A 14,566-nucleotide genomic window follows, 5' to 3' on the forward strand; every position below is an offset into this window, starting at 1 on the left:
CAAGTTATGCCACCCTTACCATAGTGAACTCGAGGTTTTACACTTTTCAAAATAAATATTCAACGAGTATCACAAAAATATTTCCATAGATTGGCCAATCAAACAACCCCCCATTTTCTTATCAAATTCCACAATCACAATCATATCCATGGTGCGACGAAAGTGTGGCCACACTTTTCGCCCACGAGACCGGCCGACTAGCAAGGACGGCTCCCGATCCCCACGTGTACACAGCCTGGTAGGGTTTGCGGCCCGTACTCAGACCCGAATTCGTATAACATATCCGGAGCCCTAGCCCAATGGAGCGAACTCACAAACTAGGCATCGGGCGCACAATATCACAACAAAACAAACATAGGCATGACATAACAGTTAAACCACCCTTGTAACACCAATCAATATTTTTGCAAGAAGTAAAAGAGTTTAAGAATAAAGCCCACCTCGATTGCTTAGATTTCAAGTAGTTTTGCTTTTCCGTTATCCGGCTTCGCAACCAAAGTTTCACCTTTTAATCACATAGGCACATATCACGAATTAGGTTCAACACTACTCTTACTCATGCATGTCTCAATACTTTTCCCTTTTTCCAACGATTTATCTTATCATTACTAATCAATAAAAACCATGTTTATCACACAAGAATATTTAGCCATCAAACACACACTACACAAACACAACACACACACACATGACACAATACACACACACGCCACGCATACACACACACGCCACACACATACACGCCACACACATGTAACATATTCCCACATCCCTTTTATCCCACTTTCACTCAACCAAGATGCATGAGGGTTCAAGAAGACCGATTAATCGGTTAGAAAGAAGAGGAGTCGAGTAGAAACGAAGAAGATGAATATAAAATACCTTATGAGAAAAACGATCGGTAGGAATTAAGTATTAGCCTTGGTTCTTCAAGATTCTTGGATTGAACTTCAATTCTTCTTCAAAAGATGACAAAAATATTGGAGAATGGAAGAAAAATTGGAGAGAGTGGGAGAGAGGAGAGGGGCGAAATTTATTGGGGCTAGGGTTAGGGGTTCTCTTATTTATAGTGCTCAACAAGATCTTTAGGTAATAGAATATTTGGTAAGATTTTATTCTCGACAATTAAATAAATAAATATTGTGAAGTAGGGAAGAAGAATTAACAAAAATAGACTAGGGTATCAAGGCATGTAATTTTCGAATATATGGCTCCCAATTAGCCAAGATTTTGTTTTGGTATATTTTACGGAGTAGAATAAAATATCACGGAGCAAAATAAAATATTAAATCACCCACTTAGAGATTGGAAATAGGCGTGTAGTATGGTTAATATATAAGGAATGGATTTTTTTTTTTATATTAACTAAAATAAGATATGGCAAGATCTCTTGAGGTATGGAAAGATTTGGTAGAATATTTAAATTCTAGATATGGAAGGAAATCAATAAGGGATCAATTAAAAATGAAATAAATTCCTTCTTCTAGGTGATTTTCTAAAATCACCTTAATATTAATAGGGCTCGATTTTTCCCATTAAGAAATAGGGAAATAATTGGGTTTTGGATTTAATTCGGATAAATATCCCAAGAATTAAATTAAATCCGGAAAAAATAGAATTCCTTCTCCAAAAGTCCAAAGGTTCGTAAATCTCACTATTTAGGTGGCTAGTATGGAAAATTTTCCCAAATATTCTCACTCACCCTTAAACAAATAATTCACCTCATAATTTAATAAATCACATGCCATTTCACATAGTCAACAAGTTTGACTTTTCAAACTTCCCGGTCAAAGAAACTCATGCAATAAATTCATTTATCAAATAATTCACATCTCACATCTCCCACGTCATCAATAATAAATTTTAGGGCTCTAAAATTAGGGTTCGGAAATTCGGGATGTTACATTTTTACTTCATTCCAGTACGTAAATGTGGTTTCGCCGTCGCGTGCCGTTCTTTCTCTCTACAATATCTATCACCAACGCCATGGCGCTAATATGGTTTAATAAACACATGGAATAATGTACTAAATTATTGGAATGAAGTATGTGTAGAAGCATTTGAAGTCCTACGGGAATGAAGTAAAAATCTTATCCAATGAAGTAATGCAAGTGAGCAGTGTATTGCATTTGGCTCTTTAATTCATAGAGTAGTGGCGTGCATTTTTTTTTTACCTTATTCAAATCATCTACGGGCATGAATTGTACAGGCTCGAAGATCATTATATGCAATATAACATGAATTCATAAATTTGTGTGATAAGCTGAACATGAATCTATAACTACTTGTGACAACCTGATCTCTGCTTGTGATGTAGTAGTAGTAGTAAACTTTACAGATCAATGTAATTAAATTTTACAGATCAATGTATGTAATTTTACAGTAGTAGCCAACAATGTACCAACAAGTGTTTGTGTCATTGTATAGAAATTCTAAGCATTACCATCATCAGCCCTTAACCTCTATAGCAAGTTTCATACAAGAGCATTATAAAATCGAGTAAACTAAAGCAGATTAAGCATCTGACGAGATGAAGAAACCAAACAAACAAATAGTTTTTATATTAGGGCTTTAACTTCTTTTTATCAAATTACTACTTCATAACAAATATTTTTTATACCTTCTTCCTCAGGAATTTTTCTTCCCGTAGCTGTCTTCTTGCAGTGATATTTTAGTCCTAGATTTGTTTTGATTAAAATCGGAAACAAATTTAAGAACTAGATGAAGTAAATTAAGATTAAACATCTGGAAATCTTAAAAGTATATTACCTTCACCAGAAGTTCTGGTGGAACGCAATTGGCATCCACTATCGCCCGAGGACTTCCTTGTGTCAACCATTTCGATTTTTCCTGAGAAACAACTTTGAATTGTCTATTTGGAGCAGAAGATGAGCGTCGATTTAGAGAAATACATCAACGTCGATTTGGAGAGAGAAATCAGCGTCGATTTGGAGGAGAAATTCGTCGATTTGGAGAAGAAATAGAGAGAGAATTGAAAACGAACACTGCGTGAGTTGAATGAGAACCGCGTGAATTGAATCAGTTGATTCAAAAAATTTACCCTACATGTGTTTTGACCAAAATACCCCTAGATTGAAATAAATTAATTACTTAATGAAGGAGTGAAATTATTAAAGTATGGGCTAATCTCATCCATTAAAAACTAAATCTAAGGGTCCTAATTTGGTCTCTAATTCGGTCTTTAAGAGTGGATTTGTGGATAATAGGACTCTACATCAGCATACTCCTTCAAGCTCTTGTTTACCGCATCATTATAGTCTTGATCTTTACCAAACTAAACATAGTTTCTTATGTTCCAAATCCCGTAAGCATATAATCGGGGTTCAACTTTACTTACTTGAGCCCCTTTTCTGAATGGGGGAATAGAAATGAAAACTTCATTTTTACTACACGTTTTCCGACGCATTCCTTCTCGTATGGATCAGTGTCAATGCTGCCGGACACTTCAAGTGGATCACTATCGAAAGTGAAAGGTGTCCTCGAATGGATATCTATTAAATGGATCACTCGAGCTGCAACGTCGAACTTGACATATGAACTAAAACATATAAAAGTGAAAAAGTTAATATAAATAAATACGTATGCGTGCAAACTTTAAAATTATAGGAACTTAATGTATATATAAATATACTTGGCCACAAAACATCTCGAGGACTGTTCCTAGAGTTAGTTGTTCTACATATGCTATTGAAGCCATCGACGTAGGATCACATGCAACTCAATAAAGGCGCAATTATTAGTATAGAACGTAAAAAGAGGAGCATTAGTTTGATCACTATATTCTGCCATACTTCTTTGAGTTAATCATTCGACATATGCAACAGAAACTATCGGCTAATTAGCATACTCAACTCGATGAAAGGCACAATTACTTGTGTAGATCACTTAAAAGAGAGCATTTATTTGACCACTATAATCTGCTACGATTTTAGTATCGTACTACAACCTTGTCATTCAACATATGCCATTCAAGCCATCAACGGAAATGAGCATATGCAACTCAATAAAAAGTGCAATAGAATGCAAAAGAGGAGCATTCATTTGATCACTATAATCTACTACGAGTCTACGACTTCTCTATCAACTATCATACAGCATCTTTGAATGCAATGGAAGCCATCAAATAATGAGCATATATATGCGACTTAATAAAATTAAAGGCGTGATTAATATAATCGAACGTAAAAGAGCATATGCAACTGGATTTGGATTCGGTGGTGTGGGATGGATGAAAATCAAAAAGGAAATCATGAATTATTCATAAACACAAAATCAAAATGTCTCCAACTCCAGTGTCTCTCTTCTCTAAATTAACTTCTCTAAGACTACGTAATTGAATCATAACCGGAAAGATAGGAAATGATCATCAGAATTATGGATAACCAGAAAATCAAAATGTGTCCAACTCCAGTCTCTCTCTTCAATTTCTCTCTCCTCTAAATTAACTTCTCTAAGACTATGTAATTGAATCATAACCGAGGAAAATAGGGATAAGAAAATCATTACCGGAAATCGATTATGATTCAACCGGTGATCAGAAAACCAATGCCGGAATCCTCCGAGACGTGCCATCATCTGATCTATAAGCAAAAAAATGGAGAACTAGCATTATTTTTAGAGAAGAAAAAAGTAGGAGAAGTGAATCACCTTAGAACTGGAGCTCGGAATTTGGAAGCTGGTGGCAACAGTAAAATGTAATATGCTGTGTGTTTATAACGGTGATAGCAGGAAAAGTTTGTTATGATGCAACACAAGTTTGTTATGTAATCCATTTTTTTCCACTCTGCATTTGAAAACATATAAGCTGAACCGGAAAAAAACATTTCAACTCAAAAAATTTGTGGATTATGAATAGAGATGGTTCGCTCTATGGGCTAATTAATGGATTGATATTTTATTAGTTTAAATTCTTTTAATCTAAACTCTACACCTTTGGGGTAGTCCATCAAACTAACAGTCTAACGGTTAATATTAAGCTATCTAGTTCTTTTTTTTCACTGGCATAGATAAAAATTAAATTTATTAATAACTCAGCAAATATAGATTAAAACACGATTAAATACTAGTATCAGTATAAAATATGAAAAAATGCTAGTACATTGGATAAAAACTATGTTTGATAACTTTTAAATTGTTGAATGATGTAACAATAAAAATATATAGGCATGCTGAATATTGACAGGTTAAAATTCTAGTTTAGGAGTTGTAGAATTGAAATCAAATCTATACACAAAGTCGATCAAACTAAACATGTTTTAAAGTTAAGAAGATTTCTTGTGATAAACTTAATTTTATTTATTTTATCAAAGTCACCATTGAATTATCGAATAAGGTGGGCAAATAAACAATAGATGCACCAAGGGTCAACCCAGCAAGCCCATTGGGGCAGACTATTGAATCAGCCCACAAATTTTGGGATGCATTGACATCTCTTATCAAGTGGTGAGCAATAATTCATCCATCTTCTTCGTCCCAATTAAATTGGGTCTTATTTCTTTTTTAAAATATTCCAACTAATTCAAGTTTGTTTTCTTTTTAACAAAATACAGAACATCCAATCACTCTGATTTTATTCTATCACTATTTTACTCTCTTTATCTTTTTATTTTTTATTCATCTCTCGTACTTTTTAACTCAATTACTTAAGTTTTGTGTCCAAAAATTTTGATTTTAGCTTAGTCGGGAAGGAGGGAGACGTATATTTTAGATGATATGAAGGCTTTTTTTTAACCAAACCCATGCAACTGGCTTTTCCTCATTTTTGTGACATTGCCAACGTGTGTTAGGAACTTTTTTTGCTCGCCCACAAATATTACTCCCTTCGTCTCATAGTAAATTTCACCTTTAGGAATTGGCACGGGATTTTAGGATGTGTTGTTTTGTGTGTTAAGTGGAAAGAGAAATTGATATATTTATATTAATGTGTAAGAGAAATTTTTTCAGAAAAATGAAATATGACATTTTTTGTATGACAAACTAAAAAGAAAAGTGTGACATCTATTATGGAACATATATTAGTATAAAATAATATTTGTCTATCTATAATCGGTCCTTTTTATAATATTTTGCCATGAAACATAAATACATTAGCGTGCAAATACTTGATGCGGTTGAGAACAACACTAACATAGACTACAATATATAGCCGTGTTTATTTATCCTAAGTTATAAGATATCTGATTGGTGGGTCATATTCTAATGCTTATATCATCCTAATACAAAATCAAGATCAAATCTCCATTTTTAAATTTTAAAATAAGTGGATGAGATTAAATCTTACGAATCTCAATAAATAGTAGACAAAATATCAACAAAAGGGTAATATCGTCATTATGTTTCGTGAATTTTTTTATATCAACATAGTGTATTACAAATATCAACAATATGACATAAAAATATCAACACTAGTACAAGAAAATATCAACACATATTTATTGAGATTTTTACATAGTTTTATTGATATTTTTACATGTATTTGTTGATAAAAATCTGGTTATCAACATTTACGAAAACTAAAATAAAAAATATCAAATTTCATCATCCGAACGTCGTCGGAACATATGCAATTGAGATCTTGTTGGAATCCTTATAAAATTATCTTTAATTTGATATATTTTTTGCGAAAAAATAATTTAAATCGAGAGAGTTACGTAAATTTAAAGTTTTAAGATGATTTTAATGAGAGAGAATTGACATTAATACCATCTAATTTTAATTATTAATTTTTTTAATTAAAAATATAATCCATGTGGCATTATTTCAACCACTAAATCTTGTAATTTAATGGTTAAAATTTAATTTTAGTTTGAAATTGCTAATTAGTTAGCAATTGATTAATTTCTTGTGAGGTTACTCTACATTCCTTTCAATTAATGTGACCAAAATCAAGCAAATTGCAACGTGTGACTTTGAGACACCCCAAAGTTCCATTAATCCATCTTAGTTAGTAGTAGTAAATAAAATAGACCTATCATCAGTACTAGTATTTTTTATCTAGCTAATTAAGTTACAAACTGAGCATGCGGGATAAGAAAAGATAGCAATTTTATACCATAATTATTTAGTGGGTTTACCATTTTTTTGTCTTAAGTTCATTAGGGTGGAAAACATGATAATATTATCATGGATATTTATATTTAAATCGAGGAAAAAATTTCTATCAAAACATAGATTGACATAATGTTGGTGAATGGCAGCTACTACCTCATTATTCTACCCTCCAATTTCATTCAAAACTAATTATGTAGGAAAATCCTTTACCAAACCAAACATTCCCTTTAACGGTTTTAGTATGAAAAATTTAGGCAAAAGGAATTCCCACTTCTCCCATCGCTGCCATCCGCCACCATTCGATCAAGCTGCAGTTTCCGATCGAGAAGAGGTGGATGCCGGAATAGGAATCCTTGAATTTTTTGAAGGGAATAACATTTTTGTTACCGGTGCTACCGGCTTACTTGGAAAGGGTACTTGAAATAAAAATTTTATAAATCAAAATTTCTCATTATATATTTATCTTAACTATTTTTTGGTTTGCTATTGTTGTGGAAAAGATATTAAGAGCATCTCTAACCATTCCACTAAACTCAAACTCATTTTAGTATAAATGTCACACTAAATATTGATTTTACTCCAACCATTTACACTAAACTCAAACTTAAAAGAATATTCTCTAAATTATGTCTTTTTTACACACAAAATTTGAAAAAATTTTAGGTTTAGGTTTAGTGTAAACCTAAAGATAGGTATTTTTTTCTCAAAAATCAAAAATGGGATTGGTTTTTGAGTACTATTGGAGCCAAATACCTATCTCATTTTAGGTTTTGGAGTACCCTCGGAGATGGTCTAAGATTAACATCGGTGGGCAAAATGTACTTGCTAATAAAAGCAAAAGACAAGGAAGCTGCATTTAATAGATTAAACTGTGAGGTACAATTACATAATTAAATGCAAAAGATTTGTAATTTTTTCCCTATTTAATCTTAGATCAATTAATACTTTATGTAGATAATAAACTCAGAATTGTTCACGTGTTTGAAAGAAAAACATGGGAAATGTTTTGAAGCATTTGTGAAGGCAAAGGTAATAGCTGTGATGGGAGATATCGGTCACCCAAATCTTGGAATGGATTTTGAAAGTATTGAATCAATTAAAAAAGATGTAAATGTTATTATCCATTCTGCAGCTTCCACTACTTTTTATGAGAGGTTAGCTTCCAATTTCATCTCAATATATATACTCCATTACACTGCAAAAATTTATGTTTTACATGTATAGATATGACTTCCTATTTGATACGAATGTGAACGCGCCTCAACGAGTTATGAGGTTTGCCAAGACATGCGACAAACTCGACCTATTCACACACATATCTACGGGTAATTAATAACGGCATATTGCTAGTACGTTAGTCCAGTATTAATGTACTAGACGTATAAATTTACCGAATCCGTTGTGTAACTTAGTTTGACATAACTTCATTTTGTAGCTTATGTTACTGAGAGAGAAGAAGGTGTTGTGTTGGAAAAGCCATTGAATATGGGAGGCCTTGATGTAGCTGATGAGATTAGCTTGCTTCTCAAATCATCCCCAAACAACATTGATGCCACCAATTTTTTCGTAAAGTGTGGCCAACAGAGGTTATAATTGTGAAAATTTTATTATAGTAAGAACATTATATTTGTTTGCATATTAATTTGTTTTAATGATAGGATGTAAGTTGTAACAGAGCTAAATTGTTGGGATGGAGTACCACTTATCAATTATGCAAGGCTATAGGTGAGATGTGTTTGAATGAAATAAGAGGAGATGTTCCTTTGCTTATAATTAGGCCAGCTTGCATTGAGAGCTGCTATCGTGAACCTCTCCCTGGTTGGATACAAGGATTGAGGTATATTTATATATTTATACATACTCTTTTTTATTTATTTATTTATGATGTAAACGTGTTATGTGAACTCGAGAGATATCAGAGAAATCATAGTTTCTTGAAATTGAAATATATGGAGATTACAATGCATTCTTGAAATCGAAATATATGGAGATTACAATGCAAAACAACTAAATCCACTATTTAAAAATGGTTTTAAAATCCTAAGAACTCAATAAGTTTTGAAGTAAAATGAAATTACACAAATTGAAATGACGATTTTGTCTCTTAAATGATGACAGATGGTGAAATTCCATCATAGATCATGGCAAATGCAATGAGTTTGCCTCGTTGGCCAGTTTCGCAAGCCCATGACAAATTTCATGTCATTATGACACAATTGACGTTTTCGGCATTGTCGACGTAATTACCAACGGAAAATACATTAATTAAAAAGGAAATATTTCACTCGCGGAAAATTCCGTCGGTAATTCCGTCGGTAAACTGATATTTTTTTTAGTGGTTGTTTACATGAACGACATCAATTTATGAAATAAAACGGTTTATTGTTTAAATATGGTCAAAAGTTTCATAAAACGGTTTATTGTTCAAATATGGTCAAAAGTTTAATTATTTGATTTTAGGACGTTGGGACCCGTGATCATTTCATATGGAAAGGGGATACTCCCAGCTTATTATGCAAATCCGCTAGTGCCTTTGGATGTTTGGATGTTGTAAGTACACTACTTTCTCTACTTTCTTTCTATTTTAGTGCATCCTATGTAACTTTCTGTTAAGATCGTCGACTGCAAGTCTACAATATTAGTTTAATATTGTCCACTTTGGGCCAAGTCCTAAACCCTAAACCCTAAACCCAAAAAGACCTCAAACTAATTGGGATGGACAGAAATTATATACACCTTCCAACTTTCCTTCCTCATCCGATGCAACTTTCCTTCCTCGTCCGATGCGAGATGGGTTTGCACCCAACATTGAATTGTGTATTGATATACGTATTTTTTATTTTTATCTTTGAAATTGCATTTGGTTATGGGTTTTTAGGATTTATTGTAGAATAGACGCGATTAGTGGACACGTATATATGCATAGATTAAATATAATATTTGAATACGAGCCAAATTGAAAATTCACCTAAATACATAAGGTCATTGGTTATACATTTCCTTCAATAGTAAGTCCCAGGTTATATCATTTCCGATGTGTGTAAATCTAAAAAACAATATCTAACATCTTGAAATTTTACAAGAATGAAAGAATGGAATAGAGAAAAATAAAGAATAACCAAGTGAAATACTACGAGCTAATTCTTAAACTCTCATTCCACCACCAACAATGAATAATCTAGCTAGTGGCCTGGTCCTAGGTCCGGATGCTAGTTGTTGAAACCAAAACGACATCGTTTCTTTTGCGTTCTCGTACATTTTTGGAAGATTGAATTGATTCATCTGTGACGAATTTTCTAACAATATTTTTGCTGCATCCACAACTGTACTTTACTCATACACATAATAATAAAAACTAAAAATATGACCGAGAGAATACTCAATTTATGGGAATACATCTTAACTAACTTATAAAGAATATCGATTGTAATTGGAGCTAAGTGAGAGCTATATGTAATTTTCTGCTGTGAGTTGAGGATGAAGAATTATGATTTGATTTTCTTAATTTTTATAAGTAACAAATCTCTCAGTTTTCGTGTTGACCAAGGGGTGCTGGAAAAAGTGGTGGAAATATATAAAATCAAATATGTGAAATTCGTAGTGTGTATGTATATTGGAAGGTCCAAATGTGATGACCTCGTGGCTGAGGAAAATTTGACTTGACCCACTATTTTAGTACTTAGTATTCACTCCGTCCCAGAGAAGTTGGCACACTTTTCTTTTTAGTTTGTCCCACAAAAGATGTCACATTTCCCTTTTTGGAAAAAGTTCTCTCTCACATGAATATAAAAATTATATTTTCTCTTTCCATTTAACACACAAAATAAAACCTCCTCAAATCCCGTGCCATTTTCAAAGTATGCCAATTTCTCTGGGACGGAGGGAGTACTAGTTTTTATTAAGTACTTGTAAACACTAAAAATTCGCTCGATTTGGGATATAGTATACATACATACTTTTCCTAGTCGTAAAGGAAAACTGAGAAACAGTGACATAAGTAATATCAAGAGTCTATTTAAGAAAATAAAATTTTTTAGTAGTCTAAAATAACAAATGAAATATGAATTGTCCCTCAGGAAATAAATAAACAAAAATGTATAAGGGTGCAACCAATTTATTACATATTTAGTTTCATAAGCACACACAAAAAGTTACGCCTATTTTGATAATGAAAAACATAGCCGGCAGATTATCCCTAAATCTAGTCCACTCACTAGTAACTTGAACAATTGTAATTCGATCCGATGTTGAGCCTCTTCCGCATTATGATAATCCCCCGGCAAAGTTGGTTTTTTTCCCCCTATTATGATCATCAATTTTGGAGAACCCCATAACCCAGATCCACTTCCCTCAAGGGATCATTAGGGATTCTACTAAAAAGTTTGGGAAGAATAGCACAAGCATTGATAATCTTCACATGCTTTTGACATAAAAAAAAGATATTTTTTAAAAATTTTCCATCGTTTTTGAAAAACCCCAAAAGCTTTTTCATACTTTCCCAAAAGGGCCCATGTCTGATTATATAACTCCTTTGGATTTTGGGGGAGTTGCCTTAGTGGACCACTAATTGAGATGGTATCAATCCCCTTATAAGGAGCAAAAAGGGTCCATTGGTATACCAAAAGATCTACAGAAAATACTTATCTACGGAAAAAAAGAAAATTTTGATTATTACTTAAAGTTAAATCGATAACAAAAAAAAAAATTGAAACTTGTTTACTAGAACATACCTTTGGGTACTATGAAGGGAAATTTTCTAGTAAGTGCATCTCGAATACCCCCATTAAAGGATCCTTCCCATCCAAAATGTATGTAAACCCAAAACACGAAACACACAAAAAACTTTTGGGATCCACCTTTCTATTTCTGTATCTTCCTTGATCATTCAATGGAACACTTCTTCAAGGGTTTTCCATCAAGTCCCCCCGGACGTTTTACATCACAAAGTACTAATTAATTAGTATAATTTAGATAGATTTACAAAAATAAACAAATAGAAAAAACTTACTTCAAACCAATCCCATTTTTCATCTTCGCCATCCATGATCTTTCTTACAACATAATGATTTAATTTTAGTATAGTTTTTAAATACTATATGGAAGTATCTACTAAAAAATTTCTATCTAATGAAATCAAAGCCGATTTTAAAGTTTGTTAAATTGAGATAAATATGAAACATCTACTACTTCTTCAACCTGATATTTCGTGGTTTTCAACCCCCATTTTTTTAAACTTAAAACATAGCACAATAAAGAATGCCTAGTCAACTAAGTTTTTCCTTCAAGTTCTCATTCCTAATAGATCTTACATATAACTGTGCGGGGGAAAAGTCAAGCCCGGGTTTTTCACCATGTGTTGTCATGTCATTACGACTAATGCAAAAAATTTTACAACTTGAAGAATAGTGAACACCTTAGTCAAGAACTCTACGCCCCTTCCATCACCGGAGTCATACTAACAATATCCATGTACTAAAGTTAAAAGATAAAAGAAAATTTATAAGCATAAAATAATCACATTCTAACCATAATATAAACAACAACCATGACAAAAAATTTGAGGAAAATGAGAAATAGAGCCATTTTGGGGAAAAGTAACTTAACAACCATGTATACTTCAATTATTTGTCAACATATCATACTTAATCAATGCATAAAAACCATAGGATTGTGACACTGATCCCCTTTTCCACTTAGCTAATATCTATGTCCATGAAGTTTGTTGTTGCAAAGCTGTAATTAAGTTCGACATAATCCACAGTTTCATCAGCACCAAGACTTCTAAACTAATAAATGAATGAAGTCTAACTTCACTCACTCAATCATTAGCTAAATGTAGCAGCTTCTACTATATTACGCATTTTAGCACCTTCATGTAGGTTATTACAACAAACAACATCACACTATGAGAAGAAAAAAAATACAAGGATCACCAAATTTCTCTATAGAAACAACTTCAAAGGAGCAACAACTTATCATCTGCTAATTTGTTTATTCTAATGGCTACAATAAATGCAAATTGAAGTTGAGTCAGTGGCCTCTAGCAGAGCAATTTCAATTTAAGAAGACACAAATAGCATATGAAAGCATAAAACATCCAACATCCCCTTTCCCATCAAATATATGAAATAAAGTAAATCGGAAGCATAAAAGAGAAGGAAAGGTGAATTCGAAACGCAGATGTGGGGAAGAGTTTGAATCATTACCTAATTATCCATCAATTGTAGAGATGAATCACTCGGCACAGTAGCAAAGAGAGAAGCTAGGGCATAGAGCGGAGAGAGAGCGGCGTGGGAAAATTCGCAGAGAGAGAAAGAGGGGGAGAGAAAGGAAACGCGTACAGTGATTTTTTTGCAATTTATATGTGACCCGTTTACATTTTGACCCGGAACTAAGATCCGCGCTTTTTTCAATTTTGACCCGATTTTATGTGGAATTGATTTACAATTCTTTTCTTAACGGTGTGGAATTAGAATTGTAGAATTGAAATTGGTGGAATTGAATTTCAATTCTAATTCTACATATTTTTGTATTGCCAAACAGTGGAATTGGAATTGAAGGCTCCAATTCCAATTCCGCAGCCCCAATTCCGTGTTACCAAACGCAGCCTAAGAATATTTAAAGCTAGCTAGAATTCAAACTCTTCACGCACAGTAGCTTGAAACGTGATTTCAATCTCCACAAAACAGCAGTCATCGACAAGGAAGCCTTTGGCGCTCATATCAGCCGTCGACATAAACTTACTATATCCCCATTCCTCACCTGAATATGTAAACCAATGTGTATCTGCAATGGAAAATAAGTGTTAAATTTAATTTATATGGAAGAAAAGGGCATATTTAATTCTAGATCTATCATACCATGTTACACAAAAGTCAGAATCAAAACCACTAGGATATATAGATGTATGAAAAAACTTACATTTTCTAGAGAAGATGGAATCATTGGTTTTGATGCTAATCAAAACCTTTGCCTTCACCCTTTGATGAGGAGGGATGCTCTTTGGGGAAACAAACAAGGACATGTACTCTTCATTTGAACGTTGTGCCTTTTAGAGCTTAACTTTCCTAAGTATATAAAATCAAAAAAGTTTCAAATTAATCAAAAAAAAAAATGAAACAAACAAGTGATCATAATAGTTATAACATCCAAAAGATACCATTTGTAATTTCCAACATCGAAGTCTTCCGATTCCCAAACATCCCCTAGCTTCGAAAAGTTAGGAATCTTCCATTCGTGCTTAGTAGGAGCCGCGTCTTTTACCAGCCTCAGACATTCGTTAACACGTTCACTTTTGATGACTAAAACTTCAGCACCAAACACACAATTGTCGTCCACAACATAGCCATTAGTAGGATTCATCAAAGTCTCCTTAGAGATTAATTTGGAAAATCCCCATCTTTGAATTAAAGAATTGAAGCGACGAGTCACTCCTGATACATCATCATGCATATTTCAGTTACTAACAACAAAAACCTAAACCTGAAACATAAAA

At 33.1% G+C, this 14,566-nt stretch overlaps 2 protein-coding genes across 2 annotated transcripts; one reads left to right on the forward strand and one right to left on the reverse strand.

The window, feature by feature from the left end:
- The first annotated feature begins 7,269 nt into the window (after positions 1-7,269).
- LOC125220667 (fatty acyl-CoA reductase 2, chloroplastic-like) lies at positions 7,270-9,625 on the forward strand. Its single transcript, XM_048122820.1, has 7 exons — positions 7,270-7,484; positions 7,859-7,947; positions 8,026-8,225; positions 8,296-8,396; positions 8,507-8,657; positions 8,747-8,908; positions 9,532-9,625. Exons 1-7 carry the CDS (start codon positions 7,313-7,315, stop codon positions 9,623-9,625), a joined length of 969 nt encoding a protein of 322 aa, XP_047978777.1. The 5' UTR covers positions 7,270-7,312.
- Positions 9,626-13,699: 4,074 nt separating this feature from the next.
- Positions 13,700-14,433, reverse strand: LOC125220668. Its single transcript, XM_048122821.1, has 2 exons — positions 14,196-14,433; positions 13,700-13,833 (listed from the first exon to the last, which is right to left on the reverse strand). Exons 1-2 carry the CDS (start codon positions 14,431-14,433, stop codon positions 13,700-13,702), a joined length of 372 nt encoding a protein of 123 aa, XP_047978778.1.
- Between the last annotated feature and the right edge of the window lie 133 nt (positions 14,434-14,566).

This window comes from Salvia hispanica, chromosome 4, assembly GCF_023119035.1.
Source record: "Salvia hispanica cultivar TCC Black 2014 chromosome 4, UniMelb_Shisp_WGS_1.0, whole genome shotgun sequence".
Taxonomy (NCBI): domain Eukaryota; kingdom Viridiplantae; phylum Streptophyta; class Magnoliopsida; order Lamiales; family Lamiaceae; genus Salvia; species Salvia hispanica.